This window comes from Grampus griseus (assembly GCF_964374135.1).
Source record: "Grampus griseus genome assembly, chromosome: 17".
Lineage (NCBI taxonomy): Eukaryota > Metazoa > Chordata > Mammalia > Artiodactyla > Delphinidae > Grampus > Grampus griseus.
The window spans coordinates 78,973,850-78,999,004 of NC_139011.1; the positions used below are offsets into that span (position 1 = coordinate 78,973,850).

General features: G+C 41.7%; 1 protein-coding gene across 3 annotated transcripts in view; it reads left to right on the forward strand.

Annotated features, from left to right (window-relative positions):
• The window catches only part of ST18 (ST18 C2H2C-type zinc finger transcription factor), a gene marked incomplete at both ends in the record, with an annotated part of 123,271 nt that overhangs the window by 24,513 nt on the left and 73,603 nt on the right, over positions 1-25,155 (forward strand). For 2 of the 3 annotated variants that reach the window (XM_082674747.1, XM_082674748.1), the window contains 2 exons: positions 8,441-8,495; positions 10,540-10,570. In XM_082674747.1, the coding sequence (XP_082530873.1) occupies positions 8,441-8,495; positions 10,540-10,570 (86 nt within the window). Of the gene's footprint in view, positions 1-2,221; positions 2,326-8,440; positions 8,496-10,539; positions 10,571-25,155 lie in introns of those variants that run through there. The other variant, XM_082674746.1, reaches the window with a different exon arrangement.

A 25,155-nucleotide genomic window follows, 5' to 3' on the forward strand; every position in this document is an offset into this window, starting at 1 on the left:
ATGTCTTACTTAGAGCACACACTGAAGGACTGTGTAGCCCATTCCCGACACCTTGGGTGTCATATAGTTTTACCTTTTAAGATTGCTGTTTCGTGAAGAGATGGGCTTCAATGGAAAAGTGTCCGTCCTGGTAGGCGGGGTATAGAACTAACTCAGTTACAAGTTGGGGGTGCTTGGTCAAGATGCCAAGCCTTAGGTTAACTGTATTCCAACATGTGTATCTCCTATGAAAATTTTCGGAAGTCCTTAAGTTTTACAACATGGTTTAAGGTCATCAAAGAGATTAAAGATGGCAATGAATAAAAATGGGTTTTTTTAAGGTATCTCTTTGATATAATAACAGGACACAAGCAGGGAATGGAGGGAACCGATTGCAGTGGAAGATTCCTTTTGGTATCCGCCAAGGGTGTGTTTCCAAGAGACGGTGGGTGGAGTCACGAATGATGGACGCCTGGAACGGCGAGCGTCCGCGGGCCCCTCTTTCCCATCCGTATTTTGGTGCACTTGGACTTCCCAGCCCGTTTGTGTCAAATCATATTTCTAAACTTATATGTTGTCGGCGCCCTCTGTGCACGGCTCCACGTGGATCTCAGCTGTGCTGCCTTAACTCTCATCCCCGGGGAGGGGAGAGACAGCAGATGGGGTTAGGGCAGAGGGCTGATGCATCTGACAGCAAACGGCCGGGTTGTTGAGTGGAAGCCGCGAGCGTCAGGAAGCTACTTTTCCCCTGAGAACCAACTAACCACTGAAGAAAGTTGAAAATGAGCCCTTTGAGAAGCGCTATTAAAAGTAGTAAAAAATTGCAATTGTGCAGATGATGTGCTGCTGTGTGCTTATTCGGATGCTAATGAGTTTGACATTAGGGAACTCAGAGGGTTTACAGCTACTCCCTTATGTGATTCAGTTCTTTATTGGCAATCTTTGAGAAAATAAATGGAAAATGTATTGCTAATAAACACACAACACGATAGGGTGTAGACAAAAAGCCATTACTTTCAGGATTTAGAAAGAGCTCTGCCCACCAGTGTTTTCCGGGATCTTTTGTCTTAGGTTAGAGTGTGGCAAACAAAGGGGACAGGCAGGTGGACCGAGGGTGAAGGAGAAGAAGCCAAACACGTTTGTAGAGAAAGCTCTTTTTTTTTTTTTTTTAGTTGCAATCAAACAAACTAAGAACTCCCGAGTCCTGTGCTACTTTTCAGTCCTTACATCCCGTGCGATAATCTGCTCTGTCTCTTGAGGGTTTTATCCCCATTACTCCCCAGGAACTCGAGTTGCTGAGGTGAGTTGAAGAAGCATCTGCTTAATGTCCGGTCAAAGCTTTCAAGTAACACAGAAATCCATGGTTAAGAAGCTGGGCACACCAACCTACTGCAAAGGGTAAAACACGGACGAGAGAAATCTTCTGCCAGGAAGGTTGGTGACTTGGGTTCTAGTATGTCAGAACTGACGGTGAACCATTGTAAATGTGCCTTAATATAGATAGTATACGTATAGTGTTTGTACCAATAGCCACTCTCTTATCAGGCTGAGTGTGTTACAGAGTTTCAGAGTATTCTCTCAAGGGCCAAGTGGACTGAAGACAGATTCTGTTCCATCCCTGGGACCAAACAGAGGTGACACAGGCCTGTGAAAGCGAGGAAGCCACGTGCAAATTGTTTCCACAGGAAGCAGGTTAAAACATTGGCAAAAAGCGTTAGTAGCCTTTTAAGACAGCCTCATTCAACAGCGCCCTAAATACAGATGCCTTTGGAATCTTGTCTTTTGTGACTTCTTGAGTATAGCACGTGCCGGACCGTGTCTGAACTTTTTCTTCTGGTGGTTAAAAGTAAAAATGACAATAATGATACTGAGAGTCCCTATTATCCAATTTTCCTAGTAAATTGAAGGCATAACATAAATTATATATATATATATATATATATAGAGAGAGAGAGAGAGAGAGAGAGAGAGAGAGAGAGAGAGAAATTACCAGTTCTTGTTTGGTAAGAAAATTTTCTTACCAATTTTTGTTTGGTAAGAAAAACAAAAATTAATTTGGCTTACCGTAAAAAAGCTAAACATCGTTTTCCCATTGATGTGTTAGTGTGAGATTTTCATTCTGTTTGTAGCGTAGTCCACCGGAGTTATAGCTGATTGTTGATTGTGCACTTCACTGTTCATTATTGCTCTTCTTTTTATTTGTTCTGCCTTATATGCCTTCTCTTACTTTTTATCTTAATAGAATGAATTGCAGGATTTCTCACTAAAGCAGACAAAGGTATTCAGTCACTCTGAGAGAGGAAGGAAAACCAAGTTAGCGTACAAGTTACCTGGAGAAAGAGAGAGGTAAGGCAACGTTTTTATTAAAGAGTAGAATATATTGAAATAAAATGAGTCCGACCAAAGCATTTATATAAGGCTCGCCTCTACAACAGCACTTTATCTCTGCCCATTTGCTTTGACAGAAATTTACTCTTAACGCCCAATTTAGAATTATGATTTTTGTCAGAAGTACGGTCACTTTAATCCTTTAAAATATTAAACAGGTGACGTTCTCCGTACCTACAAACCCCTTAGCATGTTGATTGGTATGTGTTACTTGTTTAAACGTGTTTGCCCTTAGAGAAGGATTCAGCATTAAAATGTTGTAAAATTCCAATTTTAATTCAGTTGTATTTGAAATTAGTTTACTTGAGGATTAAGAGTAAATAAGTGAGATATTTTTAAAGCATGTTTTTAAAAGCACTGTACCTGACATCTAGAGTTCACTCCTACGGACACTAAAAAGTAAGGAATTGGGTTGTCCTTGGGAGAAATTCTATTTAGAATAACCTATCCCTGTAGGAAGGAGCTTGTTTTCTAACATTTTTCAACACATGCTTCTCAAAATATCAGCAAGAAAAAAAACAATTTAAGGCCCATTTAGGGTGTTCCTTACACTGAGCTATCTTTAAACAGGGAATATTAAAAAAATTTAAGTCTCCGAAAACACAAAGCTGGCGGCTGCCCCCTTAGATCACAAAGCTGTGACTCAGAGGCCGTGGTTCGGCGACTAATAGAAATCGCTGGCACACGCTGTCCACCTAAGGGAGTAATAGAACTATTTGCTGGAGTCGTTAGGCAAAAGGACACAGACGTATGGCGTTGGTTCATGGTCACGTGGCCAGCTGTGCAAAGTTAGAGGGTTAGTCTACACACAGGAGCTGCAGGAACTCAGAAATCAGAAGCAGGAATCAACACACCTCAGCTTCCTCCTAAAGCCACCCAAGCTCTCCCAGGCCCAAGGTTTCCTTCATTGCTGGGCATTTCCACTTGACTCTAGAAATTCCCCTTGAAAAGCGTCTCCTCTGTTGCGGATGTGCATGCCCTTGGCCTTCGGGGAGAGCTCTTTCCAGACAGCTGTGCTTCGTCTGAGAGAGCGCTGAACCTGCTTTTCCATTAGGTGTGGTGTTTGCCAGGCTGGGAGGGATCAGGGGACATGAGACGGGTTACCGGTGTAAACGGTACCACCATTCAATTCTTCAGCTTTTTATGCAGAATCAACGGCAGTACAAATAGAGACGGACAGGACCAGAGAGCTGACATCAGGGATGCTGTGCCCTAAATAGAGGATTCAGAAAATTTTCATTGCATTTAGGATAAAGCATTCAGAAAAGTTCAGAAAATTATTAACGGGGCATCAAGGGTGATGTCAAAGCTCCTGGATTTATTCATTTAAATGTTTTTAAGTTTTACTTTCTGAGTTACTCTTCCTGAGGAATTAATAAATGTGTGAAAGGAGAGCCAGGAAAACAATAAAAGGGTAAGAACAGAGAAAAAAATGCTTGAACATTCAATCTTGGTATTCTTATCAATGAGGCAAGTATTCTTTTAGGCTCACAACTCATTTCCCCCATCTTTTTCTTGTATAACAGGGAAACATCTTTTGCTGCCGTTTGGGCTGATCCAAAGCTATGTTTAAAACAAAATAATGCCAGAATCATCCAAAGAAAGGGCACTCGGTGTAGGGTTCTTTGTTCTTCAATCTGGCCAAGTTTCATCCCAAGGTACTGGCATCATTTAGCTGCTCCATTTTCTGGGTTTAGCCTTTTCCAACTTCCTGAGTTTCTCTTTGTCGTTTTTTAAAAGATGATTTTGTAAAGAAAGCATCCGCTGAGGATAAGGTGCTCCTCGTGGGGAGGACCCCTGGACCTCCTCTGGGCAGGCACAGAACTAACTTCCTCTCACCGTTGCTGTGAGTTTCCTGAGATTGAAGGGACAGCTCACAAGTCATGAGGCACAACAGACAAAACTGCTTTGTCAGTTCCCAGCTCTCAGGAGAGGAACACAATGAAATCTTGTTAAAAGTGGGACTTATTGCAAGTTGAATGTATGTGAAGGACTTCTCAAATTGAAAGTAGCTACCCGCATGAAATTATATGTCACTAAACAGCATGACAATTAATTGTATAAGGATTTTGAGAAACTGTCCTCAAAACATTATGATCACCATGGCCTTTCTACTAATATTAAGAAACTCAAGACTGCTTATAAATATATATTGAAGACGTCACTGTCCAGGGTTCTGTTGAAAGGAGAAATAAAACGTAAGCATTACCGAGAGATTTGTTTTCCCCAAATCTTAAGAAGTGACTAAATATTTACTTGGAGGTTGTTTTTGTTGACAAATAATTTTGTTTGTTTAACCATTAGGTTAAAATAGGATTTTTGAGTGAAAAATAAAATCAAAGGGAACTAAATCTCCTCACATACCCATAATTTGCTTGTATGAATGAAAGCAAAATTGAGTTTATCAATTTGGTGTCCTGCTCCTTGAATCTCTCCCTTCCACAAATCAGCAGTTCCAGGGGTCCCTCTTCAGCCCAAAAGAAGGCACCAGATCTGTGCCTTGGAGCAGTGCAGAAGGAAGATCTCCTGATTGCCCCTCATGTAACTAACTAAGCACCAGGAGGAAAAGGTGGTCAGGTCCATGTCACTAGGGAATTACTGTGCACACCTGTATGTAGGTCTGTAAATATGTGACGATGGTAAATGAAGGCTTTCCAAATGCAACTAAGTAATGAACATTTATTTTATGGTCATTTTTCTTCTTTGTCGCCTATCTGCTTATCTCCGTTGTTGGTGCTGGCGTATCCTTCCCCCAAGTTTTGTTTCTTTGCCTTCTTTATTTTATAAGTTTCTTTCCCTCTTGCCTCTTCTTGTATTAACTCCTCTCCCCAGAGAACTGGGGAAGAAAGTCTTAAAAATTTTTTTTCACGGCTTTATTATGAAATAGATAGCAAGCAGGAACACTTTTTTCCCTTTCTACATAAACACTATACATAACATATCCATAATTATAGGTTAAAAGAACTTTTCTTAGTTTCAGGAAAAATAAGAGTGGCAAAACTTGCCTTTACTGTTTTATCTCGATTGAGTAGATTGTCAAAGCCAGGAGGAACCCGTGATAGGAATGTGAGAAAATGTCTTGTTCCCATCCATAAACAGTGGGATGGAGAGAAAGGTCCTAAGAAGTGAGGAGAAGGACAGCTTTTTAGAAAATCAAAGCTCTGTTTTGGGAAAAGAAATGATTCATTAAGTTTCACAAAATCAGTTGCAGGCTTGTCGATAGAATTTGGGACTTTGGTAGTAAAGATGGTCGAGTGTCCTTTTCCAATAGAAAAAAAACCCCATGTTCCCAACAGGAAGTAGAGTTTTCAAGATACAGGCCATGTTCGTTAGATCAATGTCCTGAATCGTACGTGCCCGTGGCCTCTTCTGTAACGTGGAGGGCTTGAAGGGGTGGCCGTCCCCCTGCCCCGCCGCACGCCCCCTGGGTCTCAGCACAAGCAGTGAGGTAGAACTTCTTTCCCCTTGAATGAACCATCACCGGAACGTGGTACCCACTGCATCTGAGGTTCGATTTTACAAAAATTAAGTCTTCCCATTGGCAATTTATTAAAGTCCATGAGAATAATCCATACAGAGAATATTGAGAGATTCCTGCTCCCACGTGTCAGGTGTTTGAGAACAAAGGCTTATTTTTAAGCTGAGATCTACCAGAGAGCGAGCTTTCTCATGATTGTTGCCCCCCAAAGAAAAGCACGTATGCTCCAGGTGTCTGATGTTCTCATTTCCAAAGAGCTGCAAGACAGGACTAGACCCTGAACTTAGTAACAGCCACGGTCCTTCAGGTGTGAACAGGAGAGAGGAGGTGAAAGGGATGGATTGTATGTTGGGGCCTGATCCATCCCACACCTGCAGCCTGGCCCGCAAGTTAAAATGAACGCTGAGCTTCATGGATGAGTTGCCAGTTCTTACAAGGCTTGTGTGGGATGTATGTGCTCCACCAGCAAGAGGCCAATAGCTCCACGAAATGCAAGCGTGAGGCTGGCACTCCAGGCCCCTTCAAGCAGAGGCCCATGAATATTTATGTCTCCCTTCCGATGACTTTAACAGGGAGGTGGCTGCACAGGGCGGCGGCAGTCCGCTCAGGTCCTCGAACAGCTGAATCGTGAAATAGCACGAGTCTTGGAGCCGTTATGAAGAAGGTTACGTTTAAGCAGTTTTCTGACATTTCTGTATGCCTGCTGGCACTCTGCACACTGTGTTTCTGTAAAGAAACGCGTGGAGTTCAACCTTCACCTGTGTTTTGGGGCGGGGGAGTATGGGGACGTCCAGAGTGGTGGGGGGAGCTCTCAGAGCACCTGCACGCAGTGTAACTGCAGACCCGAGTTGAGATGATGCTCTCCCACGGGAGGAGCTCCCTCAGAAATAGGTGATGGTTTGCCCATTTTAACCCTCAAGCTACTGGTTTCTCCTAAGCAAGTGACTCGCTTAGCACACAGAAGGGAGTTTGCGTGAACTGAGCCACTGGATACGCAGCAGAGACCCTCACGGAGGAGGCGTTCACAGCGCAGTGCCCACCGTCCTGTGTAAACCAAGCCACGTTAATCCCAGGCAGTGTCACATCTATCATAAGTCTGTGTGGTTTTAAAAGAAGGGAAATCTACAGGAGGAAAAAAAATCTCCTCTGTTTTCCTGTTGTTTTCTCTTATCATGTAGTTTGAAAATATTCGTTAACAATGGACCGTTTTACTTAGACTAAAGCAATGGCTGTTCAAAAAAGCAGTGGACACTTTTGTTGGCTAATTTGAAAAACAGTTCAGCGATTGGTGTGGTGTTTATTATGAAATGATGACAAAAGGGTGCTGGTGGTTTTAATAGTTTTAGCTTACAAGAGCTGTCATTAATTTTGTCTGTAGTGTTGCAGGTGAAAAAATGCACGATGGATAAATAGTCTATATTGGTTTAACTGAACATAATATATAGTGTGTTCTGGAGTTGTTTGTCTCAATAGACTATAGTAATCAAAAGTAATGAACCTATTATGTGCAGGACCTTGGAGAGCGTCAAATGGCAGTAAAAGTGTGGCACATAAAAGGTTTATTAAAGGAAATTAAAGTCCATCATTGCCACACCTGCTCCCCTATTATAAGTCTATGGCAGGTCAGTGCTTTCCATCACAACTCAGCCTCGGAGAGCAGAGATGCGTCTCCCATTCTCATTGCAGTCACACCGCACCCCCGCCGGCGTCGGGATTTAAGGATGAGCCGTGGAGAGCGCCTTCGGCCTGCTTCTGATTTTCAACAAGCAGAACAACTTCTTTCTACTTAAGAATTCCTTCTGATAAAGTGCAAAAGTGAATTAAACTACGAGATGCTTAGAGGTTCCTAGTGGAATGGTTGGGTGTAGTCAGGTCAGACTCTTATCTCCGTGTGGACAAAAACAAGTTCTTTATGTCTTGGCATCCCTTTGATAATTAGCTTCATTATATTTAAAATCATCAGTAATGCTGTTTTAGGGAATTTGACAGACACAACACTCAAATTTTACTTTCCTTATGGATTTGGACGATTATAACCCGCATTTATTCTGGAATTATGGGAGTAAATGTATGCCATTGTTGATCGTAAACATTTCCAGTGGTATTTTACAATGAGGGCATTTCAGGGTTTTGTGTTCACGTTGGATTTTTACAGTGGGAATTATTTTTCCTAACTTAGAAAGAGGCATGTAGCAGAAAGTTTCTAGAAATGCAAAGGCATCTGGTTTAGTAAATTAATCTGAAACCTTTTGGTTTGGCATTTGAGGTTTTGTCTCTTTCACAATCACTGTTAATCAGACCATCCCTCTTTCTATCTTTGTCATGCCGGAAGTGTTTGAATCACTAGCAAACACTTGTGGGCAAGGACATCTGCCCCCTTGTCCCTTCCGTCTGGTTCCAGCATCTATAGAAGTGTTTCCAGAACTCATGGGGTGTGAGGCAGTCACAGCTTTATCTCTTCAGAGTCAGATGCTGTTCAAGAGCATGAAAGGCTACTCTGCTTTTCATAACGACCTTCAGAACTTCTAGTGACATGCGTTCGTGTTTTGACCAATGTCAAAGCAGTGACCTCAGGACTCTGTGCTTACGTTACAGATGGACGCAGAGGCTGAAGATAAAACGCTGCGTACCCGTGCGAAAGGAACCAAGGGTGAGTTAGCAAGCAGATTCCACGACACCGTGCTCACCACACCATGAAATGTGGGCGTTCCATGCTCAGTCCCTGACGTGTAGTCAGAAGAATTACAACTTCCTCAGGGCTTCCATTTTTAAACCAAGCCAGGACATTGGATCATGGCATTGAGAGACTAAATACTATGAACCAGGAGTAGAAGACTCAGAATAGTCCAAACGATGTAGGATGCTAATTTTTACAAAATGCAATCATGAGTAGATTTAAACCTCGTGCGAAGTAGCATAATGGTCAGCAAGGGAAGAACACTTCACGGAGACCTCAAATCATTGACGTGACTTTAATGTCCAAGGGAAAAGACCGAATTGTTCGTTTATTGCCAAAGCAGGTTTTGATTTTTATGTTATCCGGTTTAGTGGCTTCCAGTCTAAACTTAGTTCAAGTAAAATGACGACGTGTGCTTTTGGACTGCCCCTGCTGGGAATTTCCAGCAGCTCTGCGAAGTAACGTCTGAAAGGTTTAACTTGTCAGTTATCCCTCTCTTTCTGTAACCAACAGATGGTAATGTAATATTGAAATATAGACAGGCCCTTGATGATCCAAACATCTGGAAAACAGGATTGACTGGCAATAATACCCCTTAAGGAAAATAACTTTTATTATAATTAGCTGTATTTGTGTGACCCTTCATTCTAAATGGAAGGTTTAGCCGGGCCTCTGGAAGGAAGCTGGGTAGCTGTTCCCCACCTGACCCTCTCCCGTTGGTCTTGCTGAGGAAAGGTTGGGTTCGACAGTGATCAGGCAGTCGTTTGTAAGCGTTCAGAGATGTAAGTTGAAGATGTCTAACCAGATTCAACGCTTTCATTAGCTTTGTTTATAATTCCTGTTTCAGTCAAGTCCAGAATCCCCCATTTTTTTAAAAATTCCAGGATGATTTTTTTTTTTCAGTTAAAATACAACCCTCGTTATCATCAGCCATGATAACCAAAATGCAGAATCACGCTGTACGAGACATGGGACTTTTCTCTACCCCAACTGAAGTTTTACAGTGTTCTGTTTTCCAGGTTTAGTTTAAGTTACTTTAAAAGTAATTACATCATATATCCTAGTATTTGGAATGCAGTTTTGGAAATATCACATTTTTATGCAGCAGACTTCTCCATGGGATACATGTTTTTAAAACAAGGACAGTTTTATCACTATTTAGCATAGGCTCACGTCTGCCATAAACGTCAGCATTCTAGGAACTGTATTTGGATTATTGGAATCTCTTATTCTGACTTCTGAAAGCACAGAACTCTATCATACTTCTAAAATGTGAGTATTTTAAGTTGCCATTCTTTTTGGACTTTGAATCCTTTTGGCACATACATATACACCCTTAAATAGAGCCAAAATGTTCTTTGAGAACTGAAGACAACTTTTTCTCGTGCAGCATGAGTCATCTTTTAAAACCACCTGTTGCCTCTCTCAGTATGCTGCGTATCCTGGTGTAGGCAGGTATTCATAAACATAAACTTCTTTAGTTCCCATCATCTCAGAAAAATCAAAGCTCTTTTTTTCTCTAAATAGCTTACTTTTAATAGGATGTTGAAATTAATGTGACTAAAACTTCTCTTTCTACAGGAATGAAATTTATGGAACAGAATCTTAGGATATTTACTAATAAAACTTCGCCAGTTTTATTTAAATGCTTGTTTAATGTCAATAAAAATGTAAACAGGATTCTTTTGAAATTTTTCCTAGAGACAGTAAAATTGATTTAAAAAATAGTTCAAGTCCTGTACTTCTTCAATGAATCTCTAAAGACAGGTATTTGGAAGTCCAATCCATGACTGTGAAGTCCCAGGGTCACCTGAGGCACTGTTCTGGGCCATGGTCACCTGTCCTCTTGTTTCCAAAGAACCAGAACCAGAAAAGATGAATTGGCCCAGAGGGAAACTGAGTGGGGTCTGCACTAATCATACATTGGTCGTCATCTCTAGACGGTAAAAGGTTTCTGTCATACAGTTTTCAAAATTATAAACTGATTTTCCTTTTCTTTCTTTCTTTTTGTCAATAGCACCAATGGATTCTCTAATCCAGGAGCTCAGGTAAGGGTTGCCCTACTTTACTTTTTTCTAAGATTGATCAACTTTAATTATTAGAATGTTTTGTACCTTTCAAGCCTGGATCCTCATTTTACTGTGAGGAATAAGCCAACAGGCCTATTTCACTTGGCCTCTGTCTCTACACCAAAGAAACCGAGAAAGGGAAAAACTACTGATTGTCGATCCGAAACAATTCAAGCTAATATTTTGATAACAAAACACAAAAACGCTGTTCTGTAATGTGGGAAAATCTCCACTTCCTCCTTGGAGGGTGCGCTGCCTCTGTGCACACACCCGTGTGTGGTTTGTTTTCGTGCTGATGGAAGTAAGGAACTGAGCTCATCCGAGAACATGAGTGAGGAATAACCCAAGTCCAGAATGCTCCATGTTTCTTTTTAATAATTAGATAATTCTTTTTTAGATTCCACATATAAGTGATATCATATGATATGTCTTTCTCTGCCGGGCTTACTTCACTCAGTGTGATCATCTCTAGGTCCATCCATGTGGCTGCAAATGGCATCATTTCATTCTTTTTTATGGCTGAGTAATATTCCATTGTATCTACGTACCACATCTTCTTTATCCATTCCTCTGTTGATGGACACTTAGGTTGCTTCCATGTCTTGACTGATACAAACAAACTTATTTACAAAACAGAAATAGAACCACAGACATAGAAAACTAATGGTTACCAAAAGGGAAGGGGGAGGAGGGATAAATTAGGAGTTTGGGATGAACAAATACACACTACTATGTATAAAATAGATCATCAACAAGGACCTACTGTTTAGCACAGGGAACTGTACTCAATATTTTGTAATAGCTCTATAATGGAAAAGAATAAGAAAAGTATGTATATGGTGTGTGTGTGTGTGTGTATATATATATATATATATATATCTGAATTATTGTGCTGTATACCTGAAACTAACACAGCATTGTGAATCAACTATACTTCAATTTTTGAAAAAATTTAGATAATCCTATCAGATAATCACGTGAATTTTTGACAGTAGACATTTGAGGATAATGAGATGGTGGTGTTTGGGGGGGATCTGAGCACTTCCGCCTTAGATACTGTGCTGTGCGCCTCAGGCAATGCTCTGGAAATTCCACCTGACTAGGTTTTGCAGAATAAACTCCAAGTGGGTTTTCTTTCACAGAGTCTTTGCAAGGTATAGCTGTTGGGTTTTTTTAAGTGCATATTTAAAGAAACGCATGCTGCCAATACATTTTCTGTCCTGATGCTGTTTTGTAGTGAAATGCTGCAGGAGAAAGAGGAAACCCTTGTCTCCTCTCTAGGTTTGCAAGCCCAGAAAGTCCCAGACTCAGGGTCTAATCCACCTTTCTGGAAACAGCGATGGTCTATGTGTTCCTCTGGGAAATGTGTGAAAACTGGAGCGTGTGTAACAGTGTCTGGATGTGTAACAGTGTCTGGCACACCTTGACATTTGCGGTGTATGCATTTATGATTTCCATGGTTGTTTTCCAGGCCACTGTGCTCTGTGATTTCCTCTGGAGGGCTAGCTTAGTACCTTCATTCTGCAAGTTTTGGTTCAGCAGCTTAGTGGAACTGGATCTGTCAGAATTGGGTGCAAGCTTTCAGGCTTGTGCTCTTCTCTGTGGAGATGTGTTTGTAGGAAATCCATGGCCCTGCATATGTTGTCGATTGTATCGTTGAAAATATTACATTTTAAACTACTTTTATGAGAGCAGAACACAGATACACCCACACATCGGGACAGGATTAAATGGCCGAAGTGTCTGGCTGCCTTACATTCTTGCTTTTTACATCTGCCCTCGTTAACAATTCCTATTTGTTTGGAGACTTGATGTCCTTGTAGAATGACGGAGAGAAGTTGAAAATGCTCAAGGCTCCAGGAGCCTGCCATGTGTGCCTCCCAGAGTGGGTTCCTCGGGCATCCCACAGCTGAAGAATTGTGTTTCCAGTTGGAGTCTTTTTAGGGAATCAAACTATTCAGAGGAGGGAAGAGTCCTTTAGAGTAATGTGTCTTGAAGAATAACTTGAAAAGAAAAAGAGAAATTTGAAGGAATGAATACTTTGTGTGCTTTGGATTAAGGAGAAATATATAATTCATAGAGAAAGAGAAGACATTAGCAGAGAGAAGCAACTTTGAGAGGAAAAATGTTTAATATGACCCTCCTGGAGAAATAGAAGTTACTGTTTAAGCACTTTATTAGCATCAGTAATTACAATAAAACTAATATTTATTGAGAGCCAGAAGTCCTGAGGGTCCTGGAGCAATCTGTCTCATCAGTCCTCCAAGAACCTTAGAAGGTAGAAACTATGATACTTCCAATTCTCAGATGAAGAAAGTGAAAATGAACAGTTTACATAAATAGCCTAAGATTAAACAACTAGTAAGGAATCCAGACTTCTGACTCGAGCCAGCTTCTCACCCACCAGGCTGAGCTTTCTGTCATGCACAGTTAATACTAATTGTCTAGAATATAAATCAAAACCACGGTCCATTGTTGATGTCCTCGGAACCTGGATTCTTAAAATTCTGCAGTTTAACCCTTATGGTTTATTTTTCAAAGCCTATTTTTCTGAAATTCAAAAAAAAAATACATTTTAATTAAAAATAGCATTTCCTAGTCTCCTAATTCTCTAAAAAAACTTTTTGTCAGATATTTAACTTTACCTAATTTGTCATTAGACCAATTCAGAAAGCTGGTGATAATTGCTGGAAAATCATAAACAAAATGAATTCACCTATTTTTCTTTACTAACAGTAAGTTTATAAAAATTACTGATTATTGCTAATCTGATAATTACTTATTTTCAACAGCCGGATCATGCTTAGGCTAAATAGGTCTCGAGTTGTTTCTTAAATGGTTTAAGTTGACCCAGATATGGACCCTAAATGCCATTCTACATAAATCTTGGGAAAAAATTCTGATTCATATGCAAGGTTTATTTTTAGCGTGTTTTTAATTCTGTCCAACTTCATCCATTTGCTACAACTGTTCCTCCAGTTGATTCTGCAGCTTTGTTGTGGTCCAGAACCCAGCATTTTTGTGCACCTGAATTCTGAGTATCTCAGGAAATGTGGCATATTTTCCTCAGTGTAAAAGTTATGGGTCTTTTGTGGAGAACATTGGCAACTTTATTTAGTTCTTCTTTTTAGAATGCATTGGCCGTGTTATTGCTTCCAGAGCTACTACCTATAAAAATACTAATACAAATGAAGCTGATTTAAATATACTGCGTATTGTTCCTGACACTAATAAAAATTGATACTGACATTCTCATCTTCTTACGATACTCTGTCTTCACCATTAAAAAAGCAATTTATAACCCCAGACCCACCGTTAATCACGTGCCGTATTAGCATTTCCAGCCTTTTCTCCAGCACAATTCAGGTTACAGGTGGTGCTGAGAAGGCTCTCGTGAGCCCGTCTAAATCGTGACCATTGGATTTTCTCTGCTCTTTTCTTTTATCACTATTATCTTTAATCTGATCTGCCTGCAGTTGCATCTACTAATATTGGTAATTGTGTCCTGCGTTGGCAAAGTGTTTTACGCCAGTCCCGGCCCCTCTCCTCTAATGAGGAAAATATATTCCAGCCTCTGAAATGGCTTTCCTGTGTGACTCCTTAGAGGCACAAGTGAATTCAAGGCTCTCAATTATATTAGAGACACATCCCACTGTCCTTTCATGGTCTTCTTGCTGCCTCCCAGTTGGCTTAAGTTTTGTAATAAAATTTTAATTTAGTTTTCTCTTTTTATTTTGTTTTACGTAATTTGTTCCTTCATTCAAAACCTTAGCATTTGGTATTTTCTTGTAAGTTTTAAAATACTAAACATTTTATGAGTTCTATAATCGGTAAGCTATAGATTTAATAACAATATTTAATTGACGTGAGAATATTTTGCGACTTACAGATTTAGATGGCTGTCTCTTCTTTCTTCTATGTTATTTCATGCACTAAAGTCTTTATGTCAGTTAAATATTTAATACTTAGTAGTTTTCTTTCCAATTTTTCTTTTTTTCTTGAGACTAAAGTTCCCTTTAATGGTCATGATTTTCTTGGAACTACTTGTTGCACAGAATTTCTGGAGAGGACGTTCAACGGAAGGAAATACAATGAACAGAAACTGATTTCTAAAGTTAAATGTCATAAATCTATTATCCAGGTTAAAAGAAATACGTTGCTTTAATCACAAGGTTGGAGAAAAGAAGGAGGAAACCCTCTTCTTTCCTTTATTGCCGTGATTTCCAATGCATGGCGCAGTGCATGTTTGGGATATTTAATAACATATCATCTCTATTACGTTCCCGTTAGCCAGGTGTCTCTCTAAACGTGGCCAAACCTATAACTTAGAATCCAAGGAACTGACACCTTAAAGAAAACCCATTTTCCTAAAACCCCTTTGAGGGGAAGTGAGACTGATAACCAAAGAAGGTGAAGATAAGGACTTAACTTGGAAGAGAAGTCTCCAGCGAGGGGGTGCCTGAGGCATCACAGTCCGTCACCCCCCCCCCCGTCATCCGCCTCCGTGTAAAGGGCAGGGGGCTGGGGTCCAACCTGCAACTCGGGGGCATGAGTAATCCTTCCAGAAATTACTGTACTTACCGGGGTAAGAAAGTGTCTTAAGATATCTTAGGGAGGCTTTCAACAGAATAAAAATCTGAAAAGAGTTCGTTGTTTAACAAGAAAATTCCCTTAACTGTGTGCCGGCAGTACTTATGGGCCTGCATTTAGCACTGAGCCTGCCATGAGCGGCCTTCAGTAGGTGTCTGTTGAGTGAGGTGGGCAAATAGTGCGCAGGTTCTGATTAGATCCCTACAACCAGCCCTTAGGACAAGTGACTGGGACAAGTGACACGGTCCACAAGAACCACGGTCTTGTGACAAGTGACAAGTGACACGGTCCACAAGAACCACGGTCACAAGCCGGGTTCAGGGAGGTTACGTGCTTTATACACGCCAGGTCTTTGACTAATAAGAGACTGGACCAGAGGCAGAACTTAGGGCCCATCTGTGGTCCAGGGTGCACCCCACGCCTCCCCAGACCCACTGCAGCCACTGTATTGTCCTCTGTTACTGCAGACCCTAGCATTCCTTTCTTTCCCCGATAGACTTTACTTTTTAGAGTGGTTTTCGGTTCACAGCAAAACTGAGCAGAACAGACAGAACTTCCCACAGATGCCCGGGCTCCCCCACCATCAGTTTCCCCACTAGGTGGTATGTTCGTTACAACTGATGAACCTGCACTGACACACTGGGATCCTATCTTATCATCCGAGTTCTGGGGGAAATATTTACTTAAACTTCATCAATAAATTAATAAATCAAGGTGGAATATATCAGACCTACAAACTAACCCCAGCACATTTTCTTTCTTTTTTTTTTTTTTAACGTCTTCATTGGAGTATAATTGCTCTACAATGGTGTGTTAGTTTCTGCTGTATAACAAAGTGAATCAGCTGTACACATACATATGTCCCCACATCCCCTCCCTCTTGCGTCTCCCTCCCACCCTCCCTATCCCACCCCTCTAGGTGGTCACAAGGCACCGAGCTGATCTCCCTGCCAGCACATTTTCTTGATTCACGGCACTGCCGATTATAAAGAGGCCGCTGTCCTTTCCTTCTGGACTTTTTATTCCATGAATTAATTATGTGATTTTAAGTCTGTTAAAATACCTGGATTTGATACAAATCTCTGTTCGTTCTAGTTGTTTTTCCTTTCAAAGTGCTACCTCCCAGGTGATGAGCTATCATGGGCCTTACCCTTCGGAGACTGATTTTACAGAGTGTGAGGTGTGTCCTTTCTGCCGTCCACGTGAGGTCAAGGACGGGCATTTAGAACTGGGCCAGCAGTGGGCTCCTGTCGCTTCACAGTTGAGCTTAGAGACTGAATAGCTATGTGTTTTCCAGTTTGCATATATAAAATGATGATTGCATGGGGCAGGCTGCGCCCCATCTTAACTGTATATGTTTTATTTTCCATCATAATGCCCGCATCATGACGTGAAACACCATGGGGCTTATACGTAAATATTCAGTGAAGTTTCTCAGAAAAAAATAAGAACAAGGAAATGCGCTTTCTTTTCTTTACCTTTTCTTTCCATGTTCCAACGTTATCACAAGGATATCGGTGGCCTGTGTCAGCCAACGGTTCTAGGAATCTAAGGCGCAAACATCTCCAGAAATTAGACCTTTTCTAAAACCGTGACACATGGCACCCCTGCAGGCCACACACGAAGATTCACTTCACCATGGTTTTCAGATTTGCACAGCTCGCCCACAGAGATAATATTTTTATCCATTTAGCTCTTCTTTTCTTGTAACACAAACGAGGAGGAAGAATATCTCCATCTATATTTGTTGCTTCAGCACTTCTTCTGCCCCAGTGTAGGACCACGTACTGCAGTGGAGACAAAATTAGCGCATGGATGTAATAAACCAGGGAAGTATGTGATAACAACACTGTGGGTGACACTGCAGCGGGAGAGGTCCCCTCCCACTCGGAGATCACGTGTCACCGGGAGCCACCCCGGCTGCTCCGAGCACCCCCTGGGTGCTTATTAGCAACGCAGGCTCCCAGGCCCACCCCAGACGGAGTGAACCTGCGTTCTAGCGAGATCTCTGAGCTGTTATCCTGCATATTAAAGTTCCAGAGGCACCCACAAGCTTAGACTTCACTCCGTACCTGGAAAAGCTCTTCTCTCCATTGTTAATTTTCATGGCGTGGGTTGGCAGGGAAAGACAAGTGTCTGAGATTCTTTGGAATTTTCTTGGTCTGTGAATTCTTGGGTTAATGTTAATGACTGTTTGCATTTCTCCTTGATGGAGAGAAGCAGAACACTGAACAAACAAAATGTTGACAGTAGTGTAGCAAAAAGCACAAGCCTTGGTCTTTTGAGAGTCTTTGTTTTAACCTCTTGGACGTGTTTGAAATCAACCAAATCTTCCTTAAATATTTTCCACAGATCATTAGAAAGAGAATTCGTGTAAGGATGCGTTGAAACCCCACTTTATATGCCTCTACAGTCATCTAGAGTGTGTTCTCAGGCGATGTCACTATTATGTTTCAAACAAAGTCCAGACTCTCCATCGGCTTCCATAGGTCACGTGACTGCCTTGTCACCTTGATGTGTTGATAACCAACGTGCTGAGGTTCCTTTCAACCCACCCAGGCACGTCACAGGTTAGGATGTGGTCTTGATCTTCTCGCCCTGACGTGCTCTGGAGCATCTCTAGCGCAACGTGAAAGTACTGAATTCCATCTCTTGTTTCTCCTTCATCTTCCGTGAAGGAACGATGAAGTTGAATCGCCAGGCAGAGCTCTTCACTTCTGCTCTTATCTCTTAGGTAAGCTATACCCACTTGAAGTCCCGTTTCAGTTGCCGTGTATGTTTGCAAACATAAGATTTCTGACAACTGTCGTGTGTTTCCTGCTTGAAGTGTGAACTGAGATAAATGTGTCCCACAATGTTGATACATCAACTTCCTACAACCAAAGCGTGTGTGTGCTTTAGTTTTCAATGTTTCCTCTCCATGGGTGACTTCTCGTAACTCTAACACAAACTTGGACTTTGACGGGTGCGTGTGGTGGCGAGAACATGGGTGAACAGCAGCCCTGGGTTCTGGGGGTCTGGTCAGACCAGCTGTGGGACCTTGGAGACATGTTCAGATGTCACGTCTTTGCCGCCTTCTTGACTAAGGAAACTGTTCCGTACGGCGCTTTCAGTCTTGGCCTCTGGGTTCACCTAACTGCTCCCCCCATCTCCAAGCAGAGCTAAATTGACCTCTGGCTTTATTCAGACATATCTTCTGATTCGTCTTTGCCACTGAAGCTCTCCTTTGCTACATTTTCACTTGTTCCTTTTCCCCTTGTGTGATCCTTCTCCTTATTTATTTTATCCTCCTTGAAGGAGAAAGTCCTTTTTTCGAATCACCTCCACTTCCAAATGTTCTTCCAATCTCATCACCAGACTGTTTTCTGCAGGAATTCCCAAGCCTAAGGCTACTTCTTATTTTATTTTATTATTTTACTATTTTATTTTATTTTTTATTTTGTTTTATATAATGCTTTTTCCATCTCAACTCTGTTACAGTCTATTCCTGGCAAAATTCTTCCCTTCATCTAATCCCCTATGGGATTTGTACTCAATTTTTTAAGGCTAATGACTAATGTCATCTCTGCAATGAGCTGTCCCCATGACCTCCCAGGCTGACTAATACTTTTTTCCATTGTGTCCCCAAAGCATTTCTTTTCTTGTCTGTTTTAAAGCACTTATTACTTTGAATTGTAGCTATTTTATTACTCATCCATTCATCTGTCCACCCATCCAGAAGAAAGCAGGTTCCCTGCCTTCAATTTTAGAATTTGGTTGGGGAGACATCAAAAAAAGAATAAACTATTTAAAAAACTTTAATTAATCATATAGAATTCTTTCTGATACACCTTAAACTTTTTAAAGACAAGAAATCTATTTCATTCACCGTTGTATCCCTAGTGCGTGATGTTACTTGAGATATCTTATTTTACATTGTCTACCAATATTTGTTTTGAGAATGATATAGTTAGTAACTCACTGCCAAGGAACTTCTATTTAACATATTGATTCTCTTTATCTTTTTTTAATGCCTGTGACCTCTTTCCTTCCAGTTCTTAGATTCTTCCCCTACGTCTGTCCCTTTAAAGTCTAGACTGTTTAGTCAACAAAGCTTCTACCGGCCCCTTGACTACAAACCATGCTACTCTTGCTATAATAATCATTTCTAATTTATTTTTCTACCATCAATACGTGTCTTCCTCTACAACATAAAAATGAGGTCCTCTTAATTCTGTTAACTTCTCCCTTAGTTTCACTTGGTCATTTTCAGTCCAGAAAAGAAATCACAACTAGAACAGAAGTGCCTACTGCCCATTTCTGAGTTGCTTGTAGGAAGGAATCAGCCAGTGAGTCTGTGGACAGGAGACCCTGAGGCCACAGGTCAGCAGGTGAAGCCGCCGCTGCTGGACGTGTGAACACTTGGGAGAAACTGGGGGCCAGGACATCTGATCCTTAAAAGTCCTCACCGTGGTCCCTACCTGAGGTCGGGGGCGCATCCCCACCTGTGGGATCTTCTCGTGAGGTGAGGATGTTGTCCAGGGCTGGGGCAATAAAACTTGTAGGGAAATGACGGCACACGTCCGGGGGTGCCGCGGAGTAGACTCTGCTCTCCCCGGTGCCCCGTGAGAGCTGAGGGAGTTCAGACCCCTCTGCCCTCGAAGGGTCTGTGGAAATTGCTCCAGAGCCTCTGAGGGCCCATGTCCTTGGAGGTGGAGGCCGACACAGAGCCTGCCGTCTGTCCTGGGATCAGGGAGCTCCGCGTTTATTGTACAAGAGCACAATGACATGAGCAGTGAATTCCGGCCAGGTTTTGACCTGCATTGGGAGGGTGAGAACGTGTCCGCCCAGGGAACTCCTACGGGCAGGAAGCAGGCACTCGGTTAAACCAGATTTAACCAAGGCAGACTCTTCCAGCGGCCTGGTTCTGGGCCAGCCGGGGGTTTGGGTGGCAGGGAGTCAAGGGGGAGGGACAGATGAGAACAGAGGGGGTCCCTTGAGTGTAGATAAAGGCCAGTTCCCTCCAGGACTTCAAACCCACTTCCTCAACAAGATGGCCCCATGTTTTTTTAAAAGCAATGAAAAATCATGTACCAATAGAAAGCCTGGACTCTGAGATCCCAGTGTCTTCCCTTTTGTGCCTCAGTGAATTAAGCTTTGATGTCCAGTTTATTTCTACACCTAAAACAGATGCAGGACAGTTTCTTGACAACACTGTAGACCAAGCCTGCACACAGGTTTCTAACTTCATGATTCCTACTAACCGTGGAAACATTTCGAAAACAATGACTTACAGGATAGCTCCCAGCCAGCATGGGTGTGGAGCGGTAACACGGGGTCCCGAGCACTTCTGGGCCCAGACGCACTGCTGTGTCTCAGGGGCCACTGTCCACGTCGTCTCGAGGAGTGAACTCTGGCTCGGAAGCGGGTTCCTATCGCTTCGGTGTTCTCAGGGAAGCAATCGTACAGTATTCTGAATGAGAATATGAATTTTTAAAAAAGTTACATGATGGAATAGTAAACTACAAGGCAGGCACGGGCAAAGTAGTCACTCCGCCCTGCGCCCACCAGTGAATGGGAGTAAGGGCGTCCCGTGAGTGGTCCAGGAGGACGGCCGCCTGCCGGGTCCGGGGGTGGCGGAACCATGTTGGGGCCGAGCCTGCCTGACTTGGTGGGGCCTGGGGATAGAGGTGGGCCAGGAGGGGGCGTCCTCAGGAGCTCTGATGGGAAGGATGGCACGGATACGCTTACGGGGTGACTTACGGGAAGTGACGTGTGGATTTGCAGGTTTAATGTAGAAGCCTGAGAGCATCTAGATCAGGAATAGCCCTTAAAAGCGAGTTATTTCTGATTCAGTTGGATACTTGGCTGTCACAACACGGCACAGATTTGTGTGTGTACATACATATATATATACTTACACACACACGTGTACCCAGGTGACACACACATTTATGTACACGTCATTTTAATAACATACAAAGGAGGTGATCCCTGCTAGTTCAGCACTCACTTGACTATTTTAACAGTTGATCCCCCTTTTAAATATTTCTCCGGCATGACAGCAAGTTCTGTGAAATGGTTCATAATGTGTCTTGGTGAAGTCGAGAAGGATGAATGGAAGCCGTCCAAATATCAGACCAAAGACCTTGTGTAGATCTGTAGGTTTCTAGTTTTTTTAGTTCAGGGAACTGAGATTTATGGACCAAGTATCTGCATTCATGTAAATGTCAGGAAATAAAATCGGCATTTATGATAGTAGTCATAAAAGAGCCACATGGTCTTAAAGCGTCTCTTGTCGTCGTCATGTTAAAAGCCAAAACATCGCCGTCTTAGTTGATGGAGCTGTGTCTGTGTGTCTGTGTGTGTGCCTGGTCTGTTCTGTTTTCCCTCGGTGGGTGTACCTCTCCCTCATGTTGGTTGCTCTCAGTGTCTACTTCTGCTGGTCTTTCTGTGACACTGTGCCCACGGCACACGAGGACACACACACACACACACACACACACACACTTAGTTTCCGCCCCTCTCCCAGCCTCCCTGCCTCCGTCCACTGACTCTTCCGCCTAACACTCTCTCCCTCTCTCTCACTTTCCTTCTTTTCATATTATCTTTCCTTCTTCTGCAAATTTCTACTCTAAATATTTCTACTAGACCCCATACACACACGCTCAAAACTGAGAAAACCATTCTTTTGAACACTGAGAAATATCTATTGTAGAAACCACAACAGGAATGGCCAGAGAAAGAAATTAGTGAATAATGAAAAAGGTCAACATTGATGAACTCTGTTCTAGGTGACAGAAATAATGTGGCTCTCCTTCCTACTACAAAAATAATCAAATGTAAAGACTACCTGACAAAAGTATTTGTACATAAATTTCATCTAAAGAAGTGGACTCGTTATATTTTAAAGAGAATGAAGCCACTGTGTTAGTTTCTAATATGCAAAATATGGTTATAATTATCTATCGCATGTAAAACCATGTTATTCTTACATCAAATTTTTAAGCATATGAAGCCTTACTCTGTGTCATTCTCAACAACCCTTCAGAGCCTGCTCCTTAGAAAGAGTTCACATCTGCACATCTTGGGAAAAAGAAAAAATAAATACACGTTCACGGTAGAGAACAGAGGACACCTGTACTTTACTCGTTACGGTGCTAAATAGCTGGTACTTTATGCTTCCTGGTCTTCGTTTAAAGCTACCCAATGTACTCGGTTTTACTTCTGTGGCCCTGATGCGAGTGTTTCCGGGAGTGAATGACCCACGGTAAAAAAGAAGCTGCAAACCCCATCCCTAGTCCGTGATTTTTACTTTGTGAATAAATGAGATCGTTTTCACTTCCTAAGGATGTGTCTGTGCCACAGACGTAAACAGGACCTTGGTATCTGATAGCTTTGGACCTGGTGCATAGTAGTGTCCTTTATGAGTAGCCCACCGTAAACTTTTTTCCGCCTGAGTTGTCTGGCTGATTCACAGGATCCTGAGTTTATTCACCTGACCGTGAATGAAATAGCAATTACCTTTACTACTTTGGTTCAAGAGTAACTTTTGGAGCAGACTTTTTCCCGTGTGACTCTTACAGTCACTGTCACGTACTCTGTCTGATGTTGCCAATCAAAGATGAGGGTTGAGGGCTTCCCTGGTGGCGCAGTGGTTGAGAGTCCGCCTGCCGATGCAGGGGACACGGGTTCGTGCCCCGGTCCGGGAGGATCCCACATGCCGCAGAGCGGCTGGGCCCGTGAGCCATGGCCGCTGAGCCTGCGTGTCCGGAGCCTGTGCTCCGCAACGGGAGAGGCCACGACAGTGAGAGGCCTGCATACCGCAAAAAAAAAAAAAAAAAAAAAAGGGTTGAAATGGCCTTTCTGAACTGAAATTGTTGCCTGTGTCTGGATCCTGGTCCAGCGTTCTAGGCAACAACCTCTGTAAAAACTTAACCTTCTCGTTCTGATTACCAAATAATCAGATTATTCAAATTCACTTTGAATTCCAAGTTTTATGATGAAGTTAAGTGTGTCATCTTTCCTTGGAAGTGTGCGTGGAAGGTTTCTGGTCCTCGTCCAACTGTAGAAAGTGCTCGCACGGTGCCTACATGATTGTAACCAATGCTCTGTGACCTCCAGGAAGGCCCTGAGTTACACACACGCACATGCATAAAGTACAAATCAGTGTCATAAGGTATAAAGCCAGGGAGGATACATGTGGAACATCAGTCTCCTGCACGTCTCCAAACAGGATGAGGTGGGATGCTGATGAAACGGCAGGGTGGGTGAAGCATCTCATTCATGGGGGGGGACGTGGAAATAACGTGAAGTTACTGGCATTTAAGATTTCTCTTTCTTTCAAGTTTGGGACTTACAACCCTTTCCCCAGGGACGAGCTGAGCTGGTTCCTCCACAGCAAGCGGGGGCGGGGCAGGGAACCTGGCAGCCGGCAGCCTGTCCCTCCAGCCTAGGGAGCAAGGGCACCCCCAGCCCCTGCTGACAGCACCCAAGCCTCTTGCTTTTTTTTTTAATCGAAGTAGAGTTAGTTTACAATGTCACTTGAGTTTTAGGTGTACAGCAAAGTGATTCCGTTATACACATATGGTCTTTTTCAGATCCTCTTCCCTTATAGGTTATTACAAAATATTGAGTATATTTCCCTGTGCTATACAGTAGGTCCTTGTTGGTCCTTTTTTTAATTTAACCATTTTTGCAAGCATATTGTGCTAATAGAATTTCTGCTGGTAGCTCAATTGCTACCTAAAATTATGTAAAATACTGTGCCAGGGAAATTAGACGGGATTGCTTGAATTTCTTCTAAAACTAGGTATTTGTGGATACGCACAAAAATGAATGTATATGGTCTTATCATATACTAACATGTTACACAAAGATAAAGCACAGTATTTTTATCCTCATTATCATGGAATTTCACCACTCTCATTATTTTATTTTATCTTAATTTTTGGATAGGAATACAAACTTTAAGTAAAAAAAAATGTCAGATTATTGCCTAATTCATTAAAGTGAAAAGAGTAACTTTGAACACAGTTCTACAAATGCATTTAACTTAAATTGTCAAGATGCTATTATTACTCAACCGCATTTAATTTTTTTAGCAGATGCAATCTATAGTAAAATACTTATCAGAGCAACTAAGATGATGCAATAATCATTTAGAGTTTTTTTTTAAAGTAAGTCCATTTTAGTTATCTTCTCCTCAAATACGATTTTTTGTTAAGGCAAACATTCATGAACTCTGTGAATTTCATTTTTATATTTCTTCATGATCAAAATAAGATCATTGTTTAATTTTTCATAATACTTTTAGTTTTATAGTGCTATTTGACAAAGTTAATATAAAACCATATATATCTTATTGTTTTATATACTTTAGAACATATATTTGAAGTATTACTCAATAAATTAAAAAAAAACAAACTGTGGCTTTAATGAAGCCAAATTTGCTAGCAAACAACAACAAATCTCCTTTTGTGTTTAAATTCTTTGTGAACTCTTTTGGTATCCTGATTCTAAAATCCACATAATAACCACCTCTTACTGTCTTTACTTTCTAATTTTATCTTAATAGATCCAGCTTCTCTTCTTTCGGGGAAATCCTTATGACCTATCATGTTATGTTTCTGAAGAGACCAATGAGCTATTTATGTATTGCATGGCTAAGCTGTGGCTGTACATTAGTGAATCAATTAGTCAATCTATAGGCAATTACAAGGAACTTGGCAATTCCACATTATTTCACTGAGATGCATCCTTTTCCTTTGGGTATAAATTGGAGGACATTTATATCTTGTTAGACTGTATTCCAAATTTTGGTGTATTCATTTGTGTTTTAGTTGATGATTAAATATTGTTTCTTTTAAAATTTTGGTTCATGTGAGGGTTGAACTGTCTTTAAAACTGACTGATCGTTCTGCCTTCTTGGAGAGCAGAGTTTGGGAATGACCAGTTGGTCATTTGGTCAATCCTTGTGTGGGCCAAGTAGGATT